Below are 26,062 nucleotides of genomic sequence, written 5' to 3'. Positions count from 1 at the left end.
TTCGACAAATTCCTCGAAAAACGCCTTCATTTCATTCAACGGTCATTTCGAATGAAACTTTGACGGTTGTATGTGTACAGTGCTCATGAAGATAGTTTTGGTTAAGTGTCGGAATCGCCCCAGCTGTACGAGACAGTCCCTTTACACGGAATCCCACAAAATACAAAAAGTACTGTTTGAAGGTACGCGTTGTATGTGTTGTCACATGGTTCTTTTGCATTTTTTAAAATTTTTTTAGGCCAGAAAAAGAAAAGACTGCAGAACCAGAAACATGGGAAAGTCATGTGCAGAACAAGTCACAAGTGCAGCCATAGCTTGCAAATGGTCAAACCTTGTTATTCATGAAACAACAGCATTACAAGACAGACATGGAGGTGGTGTGTAAAAAAATACATATAATTGCCCATCAGGAAACCACATCAATTATAAAGCACAAAATTGAAATATGGAAAGGGTATGCACTCTATTACCTCAATGGTAAGCCTACTTTGAACAGTGTTCCACAATATCACATACACAGGGACTTTGTTATGTGCTAGTTTATGTGCATGGCCTACATTTTACATTTGTGCCCAGTAATTAATATAATAGCAACTAACTAAGAGCTATGCTTGATGAAGGTCACCATGTTCATGCGGAGCCCTATAGCACAGCATGACGATACTACGATCAATGTACAGTCAATCCCAGTATATTGCTGATCGTCGCATACACCCTGTGACAAACATTTGCGTTAGACCCTCCCATAGCACACTGTCTGCTGAAGAGGAACCACAGATGCTCCGCAGACTATGCACTACCAAAGCGACGAAACTTGCAACGGGAGGAATAAGGTGCTATCATTTTAACAGGCAGCAACCCAGCTCAGACTTTTTCTCATTACGCCCAATTCCTCCATTACATTACATTCCCCCTCATTTATATACATGTGTAGAAAATGAATGTGAACATCCAGGGCACATTACATTGGCATTACGTGCAGAAATGTGTGCACACTACTAGATTGCCTACGTATACGATGTACATGTGCATAAGAAATGCATTCGGTTGTGGCTGGGCATTATATCCCTGGTCCCACACAAGGAAGCTCACATTGAAGAAATGCCAGAATGTGCACAACACAATGGATTCTACGAACAAATATCAAACCACAGTAGTTCACATAGAAAAGGGAAGTGTACTGCGATTCACTAAACTCTGATTAACACTTGCGATGGGAAAAGGACCAAATAGTTCACTCTCAATCACATGACTAAAAAGGAAAAAGAGAGCGATTTAACACTTCCTAATTAAAAGTCCTAATTTTGCAGCACTGTAATGACAAATGCAGGTTCAACTACTAGAAGAGCATGAACTGATTATAAATAGACCCTTGTGTTCTCAGTTTTTTTTAAAATCAAAGTACAACAAGCAGTTTACTTCAGGACCTTGTAAAACATTGTGTAAACAGCGACATCACGTAAAAGAGAAGATTTTGTGGTAGATATTTTTAAACAGTGCTTCTCACACTTCATGTAAATACGAGATGCCAAGTGCCAGTGCTGGGTGCAAAGTATTTAGCATTCTATGGTGCCTGTATGAGCGGCTGGATCTGCACTTTGGAGGGCTTGGTTATCCAGGTTTTACCAGAAACAGCAATGATGCAAATCAGGGGACTCAAAAACAGAGTTTACCGTATCTAACCCCAGAACACAAGGCTCTAGTTATAAAACATAACACTACTTTTGGATATGTCAAACTGATATAGAGAAACTGTCAACTAGTGAGGCTTCTGCAATACAGTAACACAGACATCAGTATATTACTTTGATATTATTACTTGCAACACAAGCTGGTTGTATTGCAACTATTACAACTATAATACAGAATATAGCAGGACTACACAGCACGCCAAAGACGACAGGTTCAGATCTTGCCAGCTCTCTGTAAAACATGCTGATTGACCACGCGCTTTTGCACACAAAAGTCATGTTTTCATAAAGTCCAACAGACATGGACTATCGTCATCAGACCCTCCTGGACAAAACACTGTGCTATAGGAACCTGAAAATCTTTGGCTAGATGCTCCTAACGTAGTGAAGCACTGTAGTGAAACTCGGCACTACAGTGTTGAAACCAGACGACACAGAAGCTGCACAGTGAACAATGGGATCACATTTCGAGTTAAAGGCACCCACAAACATAACAAGATTGTCAGTCTTAAAGCATAATAACGGTTTTGATGCTTGCTATCAACATGATGTACATAGTTTACTTTGAACCACACCACTTCATGGACCATGAGCATTAGGTAGAATTGGCTGAAACAATCAACTGAGTGGCAACATACAAATAAAGGACAAACTTATATTAATTTACTTCTCGTCGCTGGGCTGCAATCACGCAGAAATAGCAGTGGAATAACAAATAAATATCTAAGAGATTCTACAAAATATTTCATATAATCTACTAGACACAGTTAAATACAATAAAGTCTGTGTCAAGGCCTAGCCTAACATTGTAAAGCAACAAAATATCAAAAATTAAGTAAAAATGTGATGTGACATGAAAGGGTTTGTGCAATAAGGCATATCAAAAGGTTCAAACAAAAGATGGACAGAGGAAGGCACAGAAATCGCAACTGGGTGTAACATGTTTCAATGATGCCATCTAATATTATCAGTGAATATAATATAAAGGATAGAACTCCTGTTCCGCTCTGCTACGGCTATGAGGATAGAGCTTGTGTAGGTAGAGCTTATCAGAGGGAATGCACATGCATTCAAATTTGTTCTTATAGATCAAGAGCTTTCTTCTCGCTGTGTTTACCAGCCAATCGCCATTAGACTAACATGCATATAGGTCATCCCAGAGCATTTTCTATGTCGTCTTATGTTCACAAACGACTCTCCCAGAAGAAACGTTGGAGAAAAGAAAGCGCCACGACGAATCAAACAGACACAGTTGAATGAAATAGAGTGAAGCTGTCTGGCTGTTTTAGCAAGGTACACCTAGACTCCCTGTGCCCTCAGGTTTTTTTGTTTTACAAATCGGGATTTATATTACAAGCTATAAAACGGTATAATCGGGTGATATCAGCGAAAGAGCATATTTCGTGGTGGAAAACAAGAAGCCGAAAAGAAGACACAAGATGGCAGTGCAAAGTGGGAAAGTATTTGGTTATTTGGTGTTCACCGGAGCCTGTATAGGTGGCTCAGTTTTCGCTTTGGTTGAGCTTGGTTCTCAGGTTCTTCCAGACTTTTTCACGAAGTGATGCAAGGTGGATGATAAAAACGGGTTTTACTGGTTACGGGTCCTGGTTTACTGGTGACGGGTTTTAGGGGTTAACCTTGGAACACAGTGTTCTAAGCATACCTGGCTTTAAACACTGTCTTTGGTCTCTTATACATAATTCATACCATAAGTTATCAGACTGGAGTACGTGTTAACAGCCTGACTGTCTGCTTCACGGCTCACTTGGATGTAGCGTGCATAAAACGTAGTCACAAAAACATGAACAAAGTTACCGAAGCAGCTATCGAAATCATAGGTTGCATGCTGTAAGGAAACACGTCATATACACATATCAGCTAGAAGTATCACAGGCACAGTTAGCAAGCCCCACAGATGCAAGCCCGTAGCAGATGCAATGTTTTGTTGCATTTACTATTTAACAACCACATTAGATTTGTCATACCGTAAAATGGCACTTGCATTATCAATCAAGTCAATTCAATGATTATGTGTCTAGTGACGTCAAGAACTTTTCGCAAACCAGAGGTTCGTAGTCAAACCCACCAGATCACTTGGTAACGAACTTTCAAGTTCCAAGTCAAACTCGACAAATTTCGTAACCGTTCACAGACTTTACATTTGTAACCTAAAGATCAAAATGCTGTTATTGCTATGGTTATAAAATACCAACTTTGGTACCGCATATTTGTATGCTATGAACACGTGGGACCTGTGCAAAAATATTCAGCCTTGTCTGTTTCTGCAACATAGTCTTTCAGCCATGTCAGCAGAGGGGGGTGCTAGCAGAACTTTTCAAAATTTTTCAAACACAAGTTAGAATATTGCGGACGTCTGTGAATTTGAACCTCTATAAGACTGTGACGTCACAATATCTGAAAAATTAAAGTTAATCTCAGTTGTCTTGACAGAGCGACTACTGCTACCTATAGTTACGTTATTAATTCAATGCACCTTGAAGCGTGAATGCAAAGTGAGGTCCACGAATGACAGGTTACTATGTGGCTTGAGACAAAGTTTGAGTCTGCCCATTGTTAGAGCAGTTTCATGGGTAAATCTTTTTACATCTGTCGGAGCCACCAGAGGATCTACTGCAGAAAGCTGCACTGTAGCGTTCTATGCTTATTGTCACAGCACAAAGCTGTTTTGTCATAAGCCTGGTATGACAGGTACTACACCAAATAGGCACCCTGCAGGCAGTACATACTAAAGTGCACTACAATACGCACGGTGCAGGAACAAAGCGAAGGTTTCCAAGTACTCATGTCCAACCCTTGCACATTCAAGAGCGTTGGGTTTTCCTCCAGTGCCTAGAAGAACAACAAGGTGATGAGCAGCATGTTCTCATTCTTACATGTACACACATTACAAGCTGCATTCGTCTCATGTACAAGGCTGCGAGTATGCAACAAACTTTCACGACAGGGTTACGTTACTATGCAGGGCACATGATTTTCTGGGAGCTCGTTAATGCAGCAGTCAATAACTTGTATCAGAATGGTATCCGTGGAAGTCAGCTTGAATCATGGTGCTCACACCCTCCTGAAATCGTACCTTTTATAGCACATTTGGGAGAGGGAAACAAGAAAAATCCTCCTCCCCCAAGCAAAGTCCCCATAGAATCCCTGCCGAAATACTTTTCTGGCTATGCCACTGTACTCAAAGAATGGTTCAAATGCGAGCGAGCTGGTGACGAGGAACCTTGAGGCTCGGGACGACAAGAAAGACGCACGTTTCCTCGTTGATGTGTATTTTTCTTGTCGTCCCTAGTGTCAATTTTTTTTTTCTTTTTTTGTTATGGATCAAGAGATGGGTCAAGTATTACCCAGTAGGCTCATGGATACACATCAGTTGTTTATCCAGAATCACAAGCATAGGGGGGAGTGGGGGGGATCTGCAAACAATTTGGGGTGGGGGAGCCAGAGATGCACCAAAGTTGTAACAGCTCTGCATTGCCAACTTGCGTCTAACAGCAATGGCAGTAATGTGACGTGGGCTTCACCTAACTCTTGGAGGCAAAGCCCACTTGCAGAATGGTGATAACGACACCTCGCTCCAGTACTATTAGAAATATATTAAAAAATTTTGAATACTGAAAATAGGTTGCGAACAGCATTCGAATGGCATCGGATATTTGTTTCATAATCGAAATTTCAAATATTCGCGCAGCTCTAGTCTAAAGCGGAAAGAGCAAAAGCCCCTAGTAGGAGGTGCACAGAAAAGAGAGAGAGGGATGCGTTGCCAAACATTTGGAGGGGATGGGGGGGGGGAGAGATGTGTCTGGATAGATCACTGATTGACGTCCTAACTGACATACAGTGACTGGAGTATTAACTGAGTATTCCATGCACTAGCCGACATGCAAGTCTGACATGTCCTTACCTATCATGGCGACTTTTGGGGGTTCCGCCCAAACCATCTGTCTTGCGCCCTGGGTGGAAAAGGGGTTTTTCAGCTTATGTCAAAGGCCAAAGTTCGTGTCACCTTTCTACTCACCTTCACCCCTGTACCGGATGGTACATTCCCTCCCCCCTTTGCACCTCTTCAGTTTGGCCAAGGTGCTGTGAAGCTCTCCAAGCACATCATGCGAAAGGTTGTAAACCACATTTCTCAGCTGTGGGAGAGATGAGAGAATGAGGGTAACACACATGCCCATCTGTCATCACTTGTAGCACACAGCAGCCGTGCTGCAAGCTACATAACTCGCAGAGGCTGAATCAGCCATTACAGTGAAACCCGCGTATAACAATATTGACGGTAATTGCGAATTCCATCGTTATACGGGGTACATCGTTAAACGAGGGCTGACCTAAACAGCGCGTCCCCGAAAAGTCGCGCACAAAAAAAGTCGTGTAGCAAAAAAAAAAAAAAACATGCTGAAAAAAAAAAAAAAAAAAAAGAACGCGAAGCTGCGTGACATTGCACTGGCTTGGGAAAACAGCGACCAGAACTCGTGGAGGGAACCAGGGAACATATCAGGACAACTTCTGGCAAGACTACACGTCACCATTCCGCAAGTCGGCTTCACCTAACGCCTGCGTGCTTTAGGAGAAGCTCGCTTTAGAACACTGTCTCGGGACTCGCGGGTGGAACTTCGAATCATTTGCCTTTTTCATCATCTCGCGAATTTGGGCAGCATTGGCCAAATACGGAGAGACAAAAGAGTTACCACCCGCCTCTTTCACGGACAGTATTGGAAAACGAACAGTCGCTGTGTATTTTCTTGCCTCAATCTTTATTTTGGTGTAATTCTTTTGACGTGAATTTCGGATGATACGAAATTACATTTTTCCGCTACCCCGTGAGATTCGTATCATTGAGATTCTACTGTATCTTTCGCATACGGGACAGCGTCCAACATCGTTATGAGAGTCCTCGAAACCGCGGTCTCCATCGCTGTACGCGGGTTGTTTCCCCATAGGAACAATGAATATTTTGACGGCAAAATCATTAACCATCGTTTTACTAGGGATATCGTTATACGCAATATCGCTATCCGTGGGTTTTACTGTACACCGCACCGACACTGCACTCTTCAAGAAGACGTGGACCACATTCACTGTTACGTTTTCATTCGTGCACTCTCACATGCACATACAGACAAAACATTTGGCCCCTTGCCTCAGTCTTGTTTGTCTCACACTCACTGTCCTTTAGCTACAAGTTTGATTTTTTTTTCCCCTCCATGATGAGGGTGCTCATAGCAAGCAAACTTTCCGTTGCTGATTTAATATCGAGACAAGCACTGGTTGTGGAGGCATGGCTCCAAGTTGGAGCCGCCTCTTCCACAAAAATCACAGTTGCACGTTAGCGCCCGTCCTGTGTACTATCCTTGTTGTGCTACTTTTTACTGGAACGCACGGGAAAGGAGGACACCCTGCTTCGTAGAACATGTGATGTCGAGCCCAGGCATGACGAAAGCATTGAGACCGATGCACACTGCTGAGCATCAACAAAGGCAGACTGGTATTCAGATGGTTTTGTAATTAAAGCATGTAGAGTCAACCTTCGATTTATGAATTCCCTCGTTTTATGAACACTAGCACGAGGAACCAAACTTTTTACATGCATTTTTCCCTCGTTTTATGAACCTCGATATTCGAATAATGAATGAAATTTCTGGGAACCAACTAGGAGTCCCCAGCGTTTTTGCCCCCATTTTTGCATCGTTCCGAGGCCAACAGAAACCTTCCAAGGGATTATTCGTAGCCTTATGAATGGCGCCTGAACAGACAAAACGTTTTCCAGGTATTGCACCCCCGGTTCTTAACCCCTCAAAATCCGAACAACAAACAGTTTTTTGCAGAAACGTTCCTGAGCTCAATTGATGAATAAGGTGTCCGCTGTCACGCGGAGATTAATAAACGTAGGTTAAAAATCCCAGAGGAAATCCGAGACCAGCTGAGTGCGAATGTGCTGACATCTCTTCTTTCCAAGATTGACACAGCGGAAGGCATGGTCCAAAGCAAAATTAAACAATATATTGCATTATAAACACAACCCCATCTCAGAAATACTGTTCCATTTGCTCGATAGTACTCACTGAACGGAATTTTCGATTTATGAATCCCTCGATTTATGAACGATTTTTTGGGGAACTGAAGGTGTTCATAAATCGAGGGTTGACTGTATCTCAGCTGGCTGCAATCTCTTCAGACGACTGTTTAATACGCTGTAAGGAAACCCAATACCTTCCTACTCCCGTAACAACTCGCTCGAGTAACACATATAACGAAGCCCCCCACGTAGCTTCTTCGTTAGCACTGTCAGAACCACATACCTGATAAGGATCGTTCCTCATATCGTAATAGGTGATGAAGCCCGTGATGAACTCGCAGTAAAGAAAGTTATGAGTATCGTTGATCGTCCGCATGCACCAGAAAGTGTTGTTGTTCGCATTCTGGCAGAAGCAGAACGGTCCATCTGTAGGATTAAAAATATGAGCAAGCACGGGATCACACAAGGATCAGAAACTATGGTTGCGATGGATGGGAAAGAGTTATCTTTTGACTAACTGGTCCAAAGTGGGGGAGTCTTCCAGTGGTCGTTGTTGTGGGTGAAGCAATTCATCTTCTCCAGGTTGCAGGTCGTGTTTTCAAATTTAAACTTGCGACGTTCCTTTCGCTCTTTGCGTTTTGCTTGGTCATCCCTCCTCCTGCCGTGCCTCGGGAGAAAACTGTCCAGGCTGGAGGACGAACAACGATATCACTTTTTTTGTTGTTGTTGTTTCATTTTGCTCGAAGCAGTCGTGATGCTTCGATATGTGTGATTCATAACATCATGAACGTATTGTACTGCACGTCGGGGTCCTTCCATGCCATGCATGTACTTTAATGTGTCATGTTGACATGATACAAACCCTCAAACTTCAGCATCGACCTCTAGCACAAGAGAAGCGAGAGCTTCGTCTATTCCTATTGGTTCTCATGAGCATGTGACCTCTCAGGCTCCGCGTCACTGGCAGATGCCTACTGTGATGTCACAGCCTGATGACCCTCAGTGTGCGCATGGCCAATTTGCTACGTTATCAGTAGAGCCTGAAGTTTTAGGGTTTTGCCAGATTCATCCCCGAAGTTGAATTAGTTCCCCTAATTGAAAAATGCCTCTTTAGGGTGAAACCCCATTTTTACCTGGAAATTGCTCTCGCTGGGATGTCTGCAGGAACGCACTCACTTACTTGTTTGGCAGAGAAATGCAGTTACATCACCGTTTGTACCAAACCACTACAGTTAAACATGGGAGAACTGATGTTCTGAGGCTGGAACAACATAGAAAGTTCGAGTCGAGTCTTACAGCTGGCTAACCTTTTCAGTGACTTCCATCTTTCATCACTACAGTTAGTTTAGTAACTGAGCCCGATTTCTCCCCAAATTTAGCATACGGGAAGCTTTTTCACCCGAATTCGCATGAATTTAGTGGACATATTTATTTACCCAATTTTTACCCCCAAACTTAGAAAAAAATATTTCCCGAAAACTTCAGGCTCTTGTTATCAGCGGTGTCTGGCACTGCAGTCACGACTGATCGGGTTTTGCCCATGTTGTAGATCGATTGAAATCCTTACATAACGCTAAGATATCGAATACTCTGCAAAAAATGAACGATTCTAAGGAAAACAGCAGGTTCCGCGAGATACGGCCATTCCGCAAAATTTTGCTGAATTGCGGAAAGTCTATATACAGTTAAACCTCTATGTAATGGAGTCTGTAAACATATCGCAAAACTTCGCTATATGGAGAACTTCGTTATAGAGAACATTAGCAAAATTTTGGTGGTGGTCACTGGAATTTAGTTGCCTGAAAGCCGCAGGCATACAACGCACGACAACCAAGATTACGGGAGAGAAAAAAGCTATTTATTTGGCATGGAAATAGTCCGTTACTTGATTTTGCACAGTCTTGAAAAACGTCAGTGTAACACACTGTTCGTAGCTTGCCAACGCTGCCAAAGCTCCCTCCTGATCCTGGTTCGATGCCGCGTATCGTCGCAACCAAGCATGTTTGCAAAGTTGACAGCCTGGCGTTGCACGATAATGCTGGTGAGTGGAACACGCGACGACAACATTTCCATAAACCACGTGAACGTTGCCTTGTCGACGTCGTCATAATGCGGAACTTTCAGTCTCTTCCTCGTGGTGCTGGTCCCCACTGCAACGGCTGCGAGAGTGTTTTCCTTGGATTTCAATATTGTTGATAAAGAATTCACCGGGATTCCGAATCAGCCACATCTTTCTTTTCACCGTTGGCAATGGCATTGATAATTTGCATCTTGGTGTCTACTGACAACGATTTTCGCTTCAACACGTTTGCCGTGGTGTCGACTTCGCCCGACAGGATGCAACTGGCAACAAGCGACAACCGTCGAGGGGTAGGAGAGGAGGAAACTCCTCCCTCTCATTCGTCGAACGCCGGTTGTGTCGGTCACCGAACCCACAACGTCCTCCTCTCCCTATCTCTCCTTTGTACTGGCGTCTCAAACGCAAGGAGTGACCTGGATATGATGCACCCCGGACACCCTGAGTTCCAGAAAGTTCGCCACTCACACTATTTCCGAGAATCGAAGCAGGGTTCTGTGCGCATGGAACTTCGTAACATAGAGAACGTGGACAAAATCACTTCGCTGTACGGAAAACCCAAATACATGGGCGTCAATGGGACAGATGTAAAAGAATTAGAAAAAGTTCCCTAAATAGAGAAATTCGCTGCATGGAGAGTTCGCTATATGGAGGTTTAACTGTACATGTATAATAATAATAAGGTATAAACACTCCATGCCAACTTACCTGTCCCCCTGACCATTTTCAGGCCTCCCACCGTCTGAACTGCAAACACATTCCGATGACTTGTCTTCTCCTGCACCGCCACTGGCAGTCACGCGGTTTTTCTTGATGCGCCGCCGCAGCACCTTCAGCTCTTCTAGCTTCTGCCTCAGCTTTTTTATCATGGCGTTTATACGATCTTTCTTCTGCCGCCACATCTGCTTGTGGCGAATTGGTGCACCCTCCACCGTTGGCTCCAGGTCCCTCTCCCAAAGGGACGGCTCGTCGTCCAACTTCGTCAAGGCGGGGTTTGTGATGCTGCGGTTGAAAAGCTTTGCCTGGACATTGTAAATTAAGCGTGATCATCAAATACAACTTTAGCTTTCAAGAGGAACTCCGCTCATTTCTGAACGTAATGCAAGTAATATTTCCTCGTTCAATATAATATTCGATACTTTTTCGGTGACAAAAACCGCTCGGCATACACAGCCCCGAATCTAATTTCTGCTTCTTCAAATAGATAAAACTGAACAAAAAAAAGTCTGTTGCAAACTAATTAACGCTCTTGCTAGAAGAACCCCTGAACTTTAGGAACACAAAGACACCGAAGATGACTGTTTAGACATATGCACCAGAAATCCATCGGCCTTCCACTCTGTGGTGCTACAGGGCTTTATCGGTGTGGTTGTACCGGGGTAACTCTAACCCTCATAAAGTTTAATTTGCTAGTTTTGGGCTTTCATGTTGTTTTTGTGTTCCTCAGACTTAGAGTTCTTCTTCAAGGATGGATCTGCAAATGGAATCCAGTACAGTGATCTACCACTTCAAGTATGTAATTTTAAGTATTTTTAAGTAATTTTTAAGTATGTAATTACCTCTTCTGCCAGTAGGTCTCCCATGGTAGCATTTAGAAAGGCTGAGAGTGCTGGCTCATCCGACACATCAAAGTTCTCCGGCAGCTCATCAATACGTCGTCTTGAGCGGCTTCCAATAAATACTGGCCGGAATGCTGTAGTATCAAAGAGGTACTCACATGAGTCAGTTTGTCATTGTAAGCTTTCAGGCCTAATGAAAATTGTCTGTAAAAAACATGTGTCAAAATCAAGTACAAAAAAAATGACACGAAGTGAAGTGAAGGCTGCCATAAGTGTTGGTAATGTAACTCAGAGGGGGAACAGTCCTTACCCTCTTATTTGCATCAGATTTGACTGTTTTTTTTTTTTATATATTTTAGATTTGGCACACAAGTTCTAATCCTGTTTTACAGTCTCCAACATTTTGCCTGATTTTTACCCCCTCACATGGAAAAAGCATACAACCTGAAAGCACAAGGTTCGAAGCAAGAGTCACCTTATGAATAGAGCCTGAAGTTTTCGGGAAACATTTTTCTCTAAATTCGGGGGGTAAAAATCGGGTAAATAAACATGTGCACTAAATTCATGCGAATTCGGGAGAAAAAACTTCCAGTATGCTAAATTCGGGGAGAAATCGGGCTCAGTTGCTCAAACTGTCTGTACAGGTTTGGTACAAACGGTGATGTAACTGCATTTTTCTGCCAAACAAGTAAGTTGGTGCATTCCTACAGACATCCCAGTGAGGGCAATTTGCCGGGTAAAAATCGGGTTTCACCCTAAAGAGGCAACCTTCAATTCGGGGTGCAAATTCGGGGAACAATCAGGTAAAACCCTAAAACTTCAGGCTCTACTTATGAAGGCTTTACCGTTGCTATTACAAAAAAGCAGCATTTCGGTTAATGCACACGACGACTTCGAATGGCCTCTGAGCAGACGTTACCTTTCCCAACATGCTCTTTCAGAAAGCGCCTCTGAAGCTTCCTTTCTTCAGCAGTCAATGTCGACTGCCACCCCCGAAATTCGTGACCTTCCGCGGGTGCACCGGACTCCGCCGGGCGTCGTCGAAGTTCCTGAGTCAAGCCAAAGTGGGCGAGGGATCCATGATCCAACTCCAAACCAAATTCCGCATCTTCAGATTCGCAGATGCAGTCCTTGCGAAGGTGCGAGCTACAGCGACGCATGTGCCACCTGTCTCCGTCGTGCGTGCATTCCCATCTCTGGGTAGAGAGACTCCAGTTTAATTGTGTGTCGCGTCAACATACACGTTAGATCACCTGGTGCCGCAGACATGGTGATGGGTACCTCCCAGACAGACACTTGAAGTGCAAGTTCCTCTCCTTTGGCGATTTCATCGTGCCATCGGCGAAATGTTCTCGGGTAACCTTCCTGGAATCGGACATTCAGAGGGGATGCAGCCAAGTTCTTGCATAGCAGAGACACCCGCTACAGCAATGATCGGGCCTAGATTTATTGACCTGGCCACTGCTCCACCAGAAATCGACGAGAAGTCAGCTCAGCCAGATTTATGATGATTTATTAATGATATGAAAGAACTGACGTTCTGAGGCTGGAACAACATAGAAGGGACAAACACATACAAAGCCTATTGAGGCTTTGTATGTGATTGTCCCTTCTATGTTGTTCCAGCCTCAGAACATCAGTTCTCTCATGTTCAACAGTTGCCGCCTGCGTCGATCCCGTTGTATGAATGTGTGTATGAGTGAGCAAAAATATAATAAGAGTGAAAGGAGGATGAGTGAGAGAGAGTGGTCGGTTTGTCCCTTCAGATGACGCACCCTTGGAAGTCGCTGGGGAGATGCGTTAGCTTAGCTCAATTGGTAGAGCCCTGGACCGGCAATCCAGAAGATGTGGGTTCGAGTCCTACAGCTGGCTAACCTTTTCAGTGACTTACATCTTTCATTATTAATGATGATGTTATATGGTGTGGTATTTAAGTGCCCCATTACGTAAACAAGATATAGCAAAAACAGAAGTGAAAAAAAAAATGGCAAAGCCTCAGGCCCAACAAAACATTTTCAAACTCGGCCTGAGCCAATCCATAGCTCTGTAGCCAGTCTGGGAGGCCTGGCCAGTGGGAGGCGAAACTCTTTAAGAACAACACTGTTGAGTGTTGCACTCAGAGTTTCGTGCAAGAAGGCCCTGAATCCTGCCTGCTAGACAGGTCGGGATCCCATTTTTGGACCAGCCTGGGGCCGTGCAATGCTCCGACCCCTGTTTAGCCCTGTCAGAGTGAGTGCAGTCCCTAAATTTTTTAGAACTCACCCACGTTCGATGAGAAAGCTGTCCCTCCATGTCTTCTTTCTCTTGATTTCTCCAAGGTTATTTCCAGCCCTGAAGCAGAAGCTTTTATGTCAGAATTCAGAGTAAGTACTGAATTCTAACTTCAAAGTGCCTGTACTGTACTCTACTGATTTCACTTCAAAGAGAATGAGTGCCAGGTACAAAAGGTAGCTACCTCGTTCTTGACCAGTGTATTTACAGAAATCGCAGTGATGATTACATGAAGCAACATTGCATGAAAAGAAAATCGTTCTACATGTATTAGTGTTATGTAATGAATCCGTTCTGAGTAACCATCCCCTGAAACCGATAATGAGCCATTTGGCCACCGTGGAAGTTACTGGGCATAGAGAAAGTGAGTGCATATGGTACTAGAATACAGCTCCCAATTTCCCAATTTAAGGAACTGCATTCCCAGGAATACAGTTCCCAGAATTCCCAGTTTCATGATACAACAGGAGTGCCGAACACAGAAAGATTCTTACATGACAGACGCCAAGCCGTCACTCAGGATCGGATAGAATGACTTTCCGTCCATGTGGTCAGGAACATCAATGTTGGCAATATCCAGGAAGGTTGGTGCCAAGTCAATATTTAGCACTATATCCCTTATCCTGAAATACGGAAGGGAACGTGAACATTACACCGATATGCACCTTTACATGCAAATAGGGTGTACATGAAACAAAATCAACGGGATTCAGTTGCAGACTTACCTCACCCCTGCAGGTACTTTTGGACCCCTCACATAGAAGGGAACTCTAATGTCAAATTCAAACGGCATCGACTTCCCTTTGACGAGACCGAACTGGCCTAAATGATAGCCATGGTCAGACGTGTAAAAAATGTAAGTGTTGTTCAGCTCTCCCAAGTTTACCAATTCCTTGTAGAGCTGTCGGCATGAAAGAAATAACCACCATCAAGAGCGCGACCATAGAATACTTAAAGGGGCTATCGCATCCAGAGATATATGTATGAGATCGACAGGGTAATGTTCGGCACCGTTTCATTGTCTGCTTGGCAAAGGTTCTCTTCCGAAAACAGCTTACATAATAAATAAACGAGTCGTGAAGGTTCGCGAACCTTCTGCAGCTACAGAAGCCCCAGTGATAGTGACATCCTGATGACATAAGCCAGGCACATGAATGAGAGCGCAGACGATTGTCTCCAAGCTCGTTTGCTTCGCGTTCGCACCACAATATACTAGGTAAAACGACCGTGTCGCATGGAACACAGTGTTATGCTCCTGGCTGCACGAACACGTCCGACACTAAGCCAGAAGTGACATTCCACAAGCCAATTAGACTCTCCGCGGCCTCCAGACACCCTCCCACACGCTGGTCGCCAAAGGCCCTCCAGCCGCTCCCTGATTGGCCTTGTCCGAGTGACATTTTCTCCTATTTCCAGAGAGGGAATTCCGGCATACTCTCAACATCCGTCTTCTTCTCTTGCCACGCATTACTTCAAATTACACAGAAACTACTCCACTAATTTGCGTCGGATTTTTGGCGTTATTGCGGGCTGTGAACAAGGATTAAAATGGCACAACAGTTTCGGAATCGACAGGCAAGGATGCGACAGCCCCTTTAAAACTATTTTGCAAGATGTCAGTGCATCCTCAGTGCGCGGACAACGGCTCACCTTCTCCACAGCGTCGTCGACAGTCTGCAAAGTCTGCAACCTCTTTGTGTGCAGCATGTCAGTAAATTTTATGTGGATGGGTTCCATCTGTCCAGTGTAACGAAGTAACCACTGCTTATCCTGGTTGGGTGCATAATTCCAACTTGGTGTTCTAAAAAGATTTATAATTAAAGACAATGTACATAAATGTGTTGAGCGTAACAGCGACCAGCAATTAAATGTTTACTTTCACATTGAGGAGCCTAGTCTCGAGAAAGAGAAAGAATGCCAGAGAGCGAGGGAGAGAGAGCAATAAAGGGTTTGCTGATACAAGTTGGGGACCGGGCTAATGTAGAGACTTCCACGAGGATACAAAATGATTCACCCTTAACTGCGAACGATGCACACATTTTGGACAAAGAACCACTTGTGCCAACGTTTGAGACATGCTTCGGCGTCTGGGGCGTTCATTGATACGCCTTCCCGTTACTCCAACATACTTCAATCGACAACTAGGAGGAATTGAGCTAATTTATTCTGCCGGTAACATTTCATTGCCAGTTAGGAGTAGAGCCTGAAGTTTCAGGATTAAACCCGCTTCTTCCCCAAATTTGCACCCCGAATTGAAGGTCGCCTCTTTAAGGTGAAACCCGATCTTTACCCGGCAAATTGCCCTCGCCGAGACGTCTGTAGGAATGCACACTAACTTGTTTGCCAGCAAACACAGTTACATCACCATTTGTACCGAACGGAACTCAGTTTGAGCAACGGAGCCAGATTTCTCCCCGAACTTAGCGTACTGGAAGTTTTTCCACTCTAATTTGCACGAATTTAGAGCACGTGTTCATTTACCAGATTTTTACTCCCCGAATTTATAAAAAAAAAATATTTCCCGAAAACTTCAGGCTCTAGTTATGAGCCTCACGCTGTTCACTCCACTGCGTTCAAACTCCTCAAATTCGAGAAAATTTTACCCTCCACACTGTTACGCCAGCTCGTACGCCTTTTTCCCTTTTATTCAAAAAAATTCCTATTATTAAGTCCGAGTATGCTACCTACTCCAGAAACAAAACTCAAGTTACCTGTGAGTTGTGACATTGTGGAACAAGTGCTGGTACTGTGGAGCCGAATCTTCGGGGCCGTGGGGTGACGGAAAAGAAACCACCATCAGCACGGGCTTGTGTGGAAAGAGTTGCTTCGAGTGGCGCAGAAAAGTGATGCTGTCATTGGCCACAAGGTCCGGGTAGTAGTCTCGGGCGTAGTCTTCCCCGTGCCGGATCTTGTTCCCGTTCACGTTTACAGTATAGTTGTAAAAGCGCGAATTACGAACCAGTGCAGCCCACTCGCGCCAGCCGGGTGGGATGTGGTTGCCGTTGTATTCGTTCAGGTACTTGCCAAAATATGCTACGGAGAGATTGATGAAAAGTTGCTCAAGCAGTGTTACATACCTACGTCTTGACAACACCACCAACCATTACGTAGGGAGTGACTTTTTCGGGTTAAATGCCTTTCTCAGATTCGGGGAGCAAAAATCGCATAAAAATTTTTTTTTTATCTTTAAATCTGTAATTCGGGGAGAAATCGTCCGATAATTGTGCCTTTGGGTGTTATCGGGTGTTTTTGTTTCTCCTCTTGTCTATTAAGGGAGGACGCGGCTTTCAACTTGAGAAAAAAATGTCAAAAAATCGATTTTTGGAAAACTTTATTTCTGGTCTCTATAATCCATGTTCTGTGTGATCTCAAAGTATTTTGGCTCAAAATAATCTCTAAATGCCCCCCAAAAAAATTTTTCTGAGGCATGGTAGCGCGATACGCGTCAAAATTATAGAAAAAAATGTCGATTTTCCGATATACATAGCTCCCGAACTAGAGCACTGGGCGCCGCCATCTTGGCACTGTTGGAAGTTTTTAAAAAATCTTTAAATCTGTAATTCGGAGAGAAATCAGCCGATAATTGTGCCTTTGGGTGTTATCGGGTGTTTTTGTTTCTCCTCTTGTCTATTAAGTTCTTTCCTAGTCTCTCTTTTCTGTTTTCCTGTTGTTGGTTTTTTGCGGGATCGTGACCTTCCAGCGGCAACCTCCGAAGGCATAGACAGTGTTGACACACATGGGTGTATTGCTGGGAACGTAAGTGACCCATTCTTACATGTGTTACACGTGGCGACCTTTGTTCGTCTTCAGTGGAAACGTCACTTGAGGATTTCATAGTGACCGGAATTCGGGGAGAAATCGGGTTTAACCCAAATTGGTCGGAGGTCAGTTCGTGGGGGGAATAACCGGGCAGAATAGGGTTTAACCCGAAAAGGTCACTCCCTACCATTACGTTTATCTAGTTAGGTGTCGTGATATGGTACGTTATCTTATTACACATGGAACATTAGTGGAACTTTTTCGGGTGTACTATCTGCTCGGTGACGCTGAGAGGTACAAGGTGAATACAGAAGAAGCCGGTAGTTGCATGCGTCGAAAGTTAGTGTGCCAATCAGGTGGTCAATCCTGGTCACAATTGCAATGTTTTGAGGTGGCCGAGAGAGGGTGCTGTAAAACCCTTTTCTTTCACAACACTAGGCGCTGTAAAGCCCTTTGATTTCGCAACACAAATTTTTCGTGAATCAGGCACAGGGCACATATTCGCTTACTACATTTCATTTCATTTATTTACCCCTTAAAGGCCCGAAGAAGTCACTTAATCTCATGAAATCTAGATGCTAAAGTTCGTGGCATGGTTCCCTCACTTTGTGATACCCCTTAAGATGCCCTTACTAGTATATTTAATTAAGGCAGTATTGTATACACGCTTGTGCTGTAAAGCAGATCAAATGCTTACTAGCAAGCGAGTGTGAAAGTAAAGCTTCTGATTGTATCACTGCTTTGGAAGTGACAATTTTGGCTCAAAATGTTTGCATTGCTGCTTCAACACGGCAATGCTCCTGCTCACACACATGGGTTTTGGGCGACCAACAACATGCCCATTGCGCCACATCCTCCATTATGCTCCAAGTTTAGCTACTGGATTCACCCCCCCCCCCCCCAAAACCTGAAACTGCTCTGGAGGCCACATTTTCTTTAAGTAGAAGAGACTGAGACTGCAGTGTCCTAAAGAGTAAAGCCTAGTAACCTAAAGTCCCAGTACAGATTTTGTCTTCAGAAAGTAAGGAACATTTCATTGGCTGTAGTATGGTGTGGTGGCATTTTAGGTGTTTTCATTTGGCAATGGTCAGGGGGGCGTTTGTCTGAGTTTCCAATTTCCGGAAAATTTTGACTTATTTGAAGAAGAGCCCCCGAAAAACTTCAAAATTTTAGAAACTGAGGGCTCCTGTGGGCGCCTCCCGATGTCTGTCAAAATGAAAACACCGAAAAGTCGGAACCCTACTTATTACACAATGTCACATTACCTGTACGATACCCAGCATTATTAAGGTACGTGGCAAAGGAACGTGACTCAAATTCTTGTTGCCACTGAGGAGATGAGCAGTTGTCATTATTGGTATGTACATTATGGTTGTGGGCATATAGTCCAGTGAGCATTGATGACCGTGAAGGGCAGCACATTGGCGTCGACACGTAGGCATTCGGAAAATGAGCGCCGCCTTCCCCAAGGATACGCAGGGCCTTGGGCATGAAATTCATTGAACCTGGTGTGAGATGAGATATGAGGTCACTGTGAGCGTTTCTCCGCTAGGAACGGTAGTACAAAGCACAATCACTTCTGATAAGATTGCGAGGACATTTTCTTTACATAGCGGTGGCGGCAAACTCATAACAAACTTCGCAACGCTCTAATAATCTCAACGGGCTTATTCACATTTTGCGAAACTGCAACACCAGCTATTGTGCACTTTCAATATTTGTGAATTTGCACTCTAAGACGACAAGACAAAAAAAAAAAAAAAAAGGAGGCTTTCTGGTGAGTGGCAGCACATTCAATTTTGCAAGGACGCTTCATGGAGGAGCTGTTCTTTTTTCTTGATTATTCTGATGAGCTCCAATTTCAAGCATACTTCACTGAATGAAAGCCAGAAACAAGCACACCGTGCCATGATGTCCTTACAACATACACTTCACATCACTTTACAACACAACAATGTTGAACATTGCAGTATTTTTATGCAGTATTTACATTACATATATTTTTCCTTTATAATTTAGTGTAACTACCCCTTTTTGTACGTTGTGAGATTTTGTAATTTACTTTGTAGTACATACTTTAATTTAACCATCACGCAGTGTCACTTGGCCCTTGGAAGTACGTAGATAAGTAAGCTTCACAAATTGATAATCGTTTTGGCATTATAATCCTTCCAGCTGCCTTTAACAGATGTGGCAAAAGTTCACGCTTTTTGTTACAACACGTACATATAGCACAAATGACCTACTTCCCTTTCAATGTGTATGTGATATGCGGGCACACCGAAGTACATTACTTTCAGATGAACCTGCAAGCCCACTGAGCAGTGACAATGTTACTCAAGGGTCGGGTTTATGGCAGCGGTCCAAACTTCCTCGTTGCAGTGGAGGACAGACTGCAACACTGTGTAATTGACGACGCTGTACTTGTGAACCTTGAACACGCACCCAATCATAAATAGGAAAGCTAAGATAGTATGCGAAAGATAGCGGCAAATCACTTGCCCCAGACTCCAAATTTGTTTCAGCTTTCATTCAACAGACTACACGTGGGGCATGGTTTTTTTAAAGCAGGCTATAAATGCAGTAACTTTCGTGAGGACCTAATTTTCATGAATTTTGCTATCGTCATTTTTCTGCAAGAATAAAATCTCCGGAAATATTGGTAATATTGACAGAGAAGTATTGGTATTCACAGCAAACCAACGTCATAAAGCCAAAGCGATAAGCTGAACGCAACTTAGTGAGGAGCTCTCACTAGTCTAGCACACATTTATCACTTTCTTAATTTGCTGCAGCTGTAAAAGCTGTGAAACGATTCTGGGAATAATTGAATTTAACTTCATTCAGACCAACATTCGACTCAAAATTTACACAGATCATCCACACAACACATACAAAAATACACAGGGTGTCCCAGAAAAGGTGTCATTGAATTATAATAAGAGACTACGCCACCTAGAATCACGCGGTCAACGGCATTTCTTATTATACAGTCAAACTCCTTTACAACGAAACTCAGGGGACAGCAAAAAAAATTTGCAGTAAAGGTATTTTCGTTAAAAAGGATGTCCATTATTGGACGTATAGGGCTCCAGCAGGACCGCAAAAAAATTTGCTGTAGTGGTATTTTCGTTGAAAAGGTGTTCGCTATAAAGGAGTTTGATTGCATTACTATTACTTACTATTATTACTAAGTTTTTGCCACCTCCTGATGTGAATGTCATGGAACGTAAGTTTTGTTGTAAATTGCTATATAAAAATCACTTTTTCACACCACCAATGTAAAAATAGCGTGTCAAATTTACTCAAATTCATGATAATTGACAGAGATAATGCTTTAACAGCCGGACATCATGCTTTACCGGGCACCAACAGCATAGTGCTCGATGACTTTTTGAGCGCAAACGTTGTCAATCCGAGGAAAGGAGGTTGCTATGCTCAGCCCACAGGGTGACAATAGAAAGAGATAACACAGGCATGGCTTATCGCATCCGGCTTCCACTGGGATCATGCTTTCCCTTTCCCAATTTCAGAAACTGTTGCTTTTTTTGCTATCACTTTGTGGGCTAGGTTTGCGACCTCCTTTTGTCGTACTGACAACGATTGTGCTCAAAAAGTCATCAAGCGCTATGCTCTTGGTGCCCCGACAAGCATGATGTTCGGCTATTTTTTCTGATGGGATAGCTCCTCAATATCCCTGTTAATTATCATGAGGTAACAAAAACCTAGTAAGAACAAATGCCGCTGACCGCATGATTCTAGGTGGCGTAGTTTTTTTATTATAATCAAAGAGTCGAACCCAACCTGAACCTGAACCAAAAACCGTTATTAACCCTTATGTTTAGCCGAACCGGAACTGAACCGTTAAAAAAAATTCAGTAACCGGTTCAAATAATGGTTCACATCTACCGAAATTACTGACTGTGGGAAAAACTTTATTATGCTACAAGAAAGATTATAGCTACAAGGTGCCACTGTGATAAACAGCGTTTACGCCATAATGTTAAGAAAAGTAAAGTTTTAATACCATTTTTGTATTCACGTTAGGTGAAACACCCTGTTTGTGCAAAGGGCAGGCAGACAAACCTTACGTGTAACATCACGTATTTTTATTATTATGTGCGAAACGTCAAATAATAGTACGACCGTTATCAGGAATATCTGATTTAATAGTGCATCCTCGTCCTCTGTGTTAAACCATCCCGAAAAACCACCGTTGGCATTGCAAACTCCTGTTCCTGTGCACCATAGAAAATTAAATATAACACCAAAAATGTTCCAGCGCAATACACATACCGCAGCTAATTTCGCCTACAGCGACATTCAGATGGAACCAATTTATATTATTGAACCAGTTTGTGAACCGAACCTTATAGACTTAACTGGCTTGAACCGCTATAGTTGGAGCGCTTCCGGAGCTTAACCGGAACTGAACCCCTATAGTTGAACCCGAACCTGAACCGAACCGATACCATTTTCCGTTCGACTCTCTGATTATAATTCAATGACACGTTTCCTGGGACACCCTGTATAAGCCCTAGCGGGCACTTTTTACACGCTTGCAGCTTTTAATCGTACACAGTCTTTACTCGCTATTTTCTTGCTATATGTTACAGGCATGCTATAAATAGCCAGGAAAATGTTCGAAACACTTTTGTACCCTTAACCTTGTACACACTAAGATGCGAAGCCCCGAAAAAAAAAAAAACGGGAATTTTTTGGGAAAAAAATTGTTTTTTCATTTTTTTCCTGGTCTCCGGAAAAATTGCCCAAAATTTTCAGGCGACAAAATTCAAAAATGTAAATTTTCGTGGCTTCGATGCGTTCCAACCCGCCAACAGTGCCTCTAATCCACCAACAACCACCAACTTAGAGCTCCGTCTGGCTGCTCCGAGCGATCGCCATCGCGTTCACATAATGTCGGAGTTCTGGTCGGAGTGGACGGGTTGTTCTAATTACCTATCGCTGAGTGGGCAGCAGTCTTATGGGATGCTCTGCTCTGCATTTATGCCTAGAGAGTGAACACTACTAAAGTTTCTAGCTTATTGTATGCTGCGGCTTAGCCGGCAATGCTTCAACTCAGCAGTAACCGCGTTTGTTTCCATTTTTTTCAATTTTTCGGAAAAAACCCAAAGAAAACCGGTTGTTTTCGAGAGATTCAAAATTTCCAGAAATTTTGCATCTCTAGTACACACACGTCTACGTTTCACGATCTACAGAGAAATGAAAAATTCCTTTTTCATGCACCACTTTTGGACAACAAATGCTAAAGCAAAAATATAGAAAACATTTCAAAGAGTGAACTAAAAAAAATTATCTGTCTCACGACATTGATATATTTATTCTACTTTTCTGCTGTCGTCTATCTCCCTTTTCCGTTGTCGCCTGTTTTCCTTTGTTACAGATTTTCGATATATCGCATTAGTTGGCAACAAAGTGTGATGTGACCAATTATGTGTCTTTAAAGTAGCACAGAAGTCATTTTTAACACCCAGTTTTCTTCCCATAAAACTGTTAAGTAGGCCAGTAAGATGCACCATGCGAAGTAATTTACACCACAGAGTCATAATTATCGCAGGAATTGAATTTAAAATACGCCGCAAAAAGCGACCGTGCGCAACAGTGGTGAAGAGCAGTACCAGCCTGTGATCTGCCTGGAACCTCGCGCTGACGCTATAAGGTGAACGTTTATGTTTATGTGAGTTTTTTTCTGGGAAACAAATTGCACACATCAAAACCTTTCGCGCTATTCGGTATAATGACACACATACTTTCATCAGATGTCTTAATCTGAAATTTTTTTGGATGGCCCTCTGTACTCCTTTAAGGATTGTGAAATGTTAATTGCTATACATTGCATCCATGTGAATATTCTTCTTTTTCTTTTTAATACCAGCTGTACCACATGTATGGTTAAACAAGGAGTACAACAACTTATCCTGTATGCTTGTACAAGGGGCTCGAGCGCTTGGCAAGTGAAGAAGTCGCAACGTTTTTTTGCTCGAGCTCCTCCATTTCTCCAGAAGTGGAAATAATATATATATATAAACATATAAACATACGAACTCCAAACCCACCAAGCTCGATATCCTGGTCATCCGTAAGTATGAGTACAATGTTAGGTCTCCGTTCTCGTGGGAGTGCCCCCACCCTGGGCATCCTCTGGTCCTTCTTTCTGGGCGTCTGAGGGTTCCAAGATCTTTGATCACCGACTTGTTGGGTGGATCCTTGTGCAGGCACATGAAGCAGGGAGGAGTCCAGCCACGATGTCTGGGATCCCCTCAGGTGTTGCTGACCATGGCGGCGGCTCGCCGCGGCAGCCAGGGTGGCGGTGAAGAGACACACAAGCGCCCATTGGTGGGTGAGCCATGGCTTATTTGACATAGCGCGTACCTGTGTAGGAGGAGGCCACAGCAAGGTATGCTGTGGATGTAATAAAATATGGAATGCAGTCAGCCTACAACGTACAAGCAGATGATATGTTGAGCTCCAGTGTCCACTGTAGGTCAGCTTATGCAATGTTTAGCGCTTTCCAGTCAGAAATATTTTTCGATTGCCCTGATGAGCAACTACTGAGTACGTAGATTCAAAAGTATTGTACGCACCAATGGAGATGCCAAAAATGACAGAAAGTGCAAGTTTAAAAGAGTGCACGACTGGCATGTACGTTGTCACCGGACACATGATGTGAACGTCATTCCTACGCAGTCACTAGTCAGGCGATTCCCAAACACGTAACCGCAAAGTCTTAACGACATTTACGGATTTGAAGCGGGTTTTTTTGTTTTAACCAAGGAACTGGAGGTTGTTCTCTGACAGACCCTGGAATGCATAATGCTAGAAAGAGTAGACTGCATCCCGCAATATATCAGTGTGCTTACCAAGTTTAAAATTGGCACAGAAATGGTATAGCGAGATGCCTTTGATGTTACGGATATTACATTATACTTCGATATTGTTCCATTTATGTAGCATGTAATGACATGCGCAAAATTACTGAGTATACAACATAATAGGGTGTATTTTATTACCCCTGTTCAGTACAGTAAGACCGTTTTTTGCTCTGTTACTCCCACAGCTACAAGCTTGTTCAGTGTCACAAGCAGCTGACACGTACGTTTAAGATACGTAAAAAGGTGCGATGCAGGAACAAGTCAAATCTGCCAATTCGTTCTTCCTTCTAGACAGCCTACGTAACGGTATGACCTGATAAGTGTAGCCCCACCAACCATGCATAAATCAAGGTTGAGAGCTTAACGATTTCTTTCGGCCTGACAACGACCGAACCAGGCCTCAACAGGTTTCCATTTAACTTTATTCTGTTAGTCGCTGGATTGCACTGTCAGTGAGACTAAGTAGACGTAGGTGCATTCTTATCACCTACACGCGAGGTACCCTGCCAACCTTACCCACGTTATGCCATCACAGTTAATCAGTTATGCGTCCATCGACAAGCGTCCCTAGCAGTTTCTAAATGACTCGTACGTGTGTAAATGATATCAACATACAAAAAAAGGGGGGGAGGAAGGTGCCTATTGTTTCATATGAACCTCTCCGAAAACTTACCGAAGTTAGTAATGACTGCCTTTTAAGACAGGCATGGGACCAAGAAACTACAACAGTCGGCGACGTAAGATGTCGCCAATCACTATTTTCCTATGTAACATCGTTAGTCACGTTGGTTTCATTCAGCAACCAGAAAAGAAGAACAAGAATGGCCCGCACATTCGTCCATCCGGTCCATCCGTACAATGGACGGGTGTCCCACAATGATAGAGATTGCAACCATCTTTGAAACAGGAGTCCCGACTTCTGATTGGTTCACGGACGTTCCGCCATTATAGTTCCGCAACAGGATATGTCGCATTTTTTCATGTAAGTTTTTGGAATATTTCCAAACATTGTGAAAGAGATGTGGATGCTTTGTTTGTTACTGTGCCCTCTCTTGCTGAATGGCGCCCGTTTACATTATCGACTGCATAGTAAAATGATAATACATGAATGCCGCCGTCGCTGTCTTGTTGAACGAGAGCGATCGTTTGCGGCTTTGTGGCAGAGCGTGAGGGTGATGACCAGGCGCGCCTCTGGGAGTGTGTGTGTGTGGGGGGGGTCCAGGGGTCCGGACCCCCTCAATTTTAGACTTGAGCATAGGGTTCAGTGGACCAATCCCAGCGTGCACGTGGCACTTGTCCTCAGCGCCCCCCCCCCCCCCTTGGGAAAATCCTAGATCCGCCCCTGGTGATGACTAGTCATGAACGCCTTTCAATTAATGCAGTTATGTATGTCATGTGCATTTAATCTTTATTGAGTAGCAAATATTTGCTTTCATAAACAAACAGCGGCCGGCGGCAAGTCTCAAATTCGTTGCCGTGCACGTGCCCGAAGAACGCGTCGCTCAAGTACGTGTCCCACCACAATGCTTACTGAATTCGAATCAAATGAATCAACATCAAGGCTGGGAAAAGCTGTAAAACTATTGTGAACCCCATTCGTAACTCTTGCATCTGAACGCTGTGTGCATGTGGTGAATGTGTAAAGATCTTGTTGAGGTTCTAAGCTAGGGATGGTCAAAACTTCAATGGAAGTTTTTCCTTTTTTTTCTTTCTTTCTTTGGTTGGTGGGTGAGGGGGGGGGGGGAGCAGGCGGACGCAGGGCGTATCGTGGCCAG

General features: G+C 43.5%; 1 protein-coding gene across 2 annotated transcripts; it reads right to left on the bottom strand.

The window, feature by feature from the left end:
- Positions 1-375: 375 nt before the first annotated feature.
- LOC135394111 (putative extracellular sulfatase Sulf-1 homolog) lies at positions 376-25,168 on the bottom strand. Of its 2 annotated transcripts, none has more exons than XM_064624624.1 (17): positions 24,961-25,168; positions 23,472-23,817; positions 18,660-18,899; positions 16,347-16,668; positions 15,286-15,436; positions 14,361-14,536; positions 14,130-14,258; positions 13,627-13,695; positions 12,618-12,729; positions 12,284-12,560; positions 11,365-11,498; positions 10,514-10,827; positions 8,247-8,416; positions 8,012-8,154; positions 5,728-5,845; positions 5,614-5,662; positions 376-4,541 (listed from the first exon to the last, which is right to left on the bottom strand). In XM_064624624.1, exons 2-17 carry the CDS (start codon positions 23,776-23,778, stop codon positions 4,514-4,516), a joined length of 2,739 nt encoding a protein of 912 aa, XP_064480694.1. In that variant the 5' UTR covers positions 23,779-23,817; positions 24,961-25,168; the 3' UTR covers positions 376-4,513. The 2 variants fall into 2 exon arrangements, with proteins under 2 accessions (XP_064480694.1, XP_064480695.1); XM_064624625.1 differs by having other exon boundaries at positions 23,472-23,787.
- Between the last annotated feature and the right edge of the window lie 894 nt (positions 25,169-26,062).

This window comes from Ornithodoros turicata, chromosome 5 (genome assembly GCF_037126465.1).
Source record: "Ornithodoros turicata isolate Travis chromosome 5, ASM3712646v1, whole genome shotgun sequence".
In the NCBI taxonomy this organism is placed as follows: Eukaryota; Metazoa; Arthropoda; class Arachnida; order Ixodida; family Argasidae; genus Ornithodoros; species Ornithodoros turicata.
This window is presented reverse-complemented; position numbering and strand designations above follow the sequence as displayed.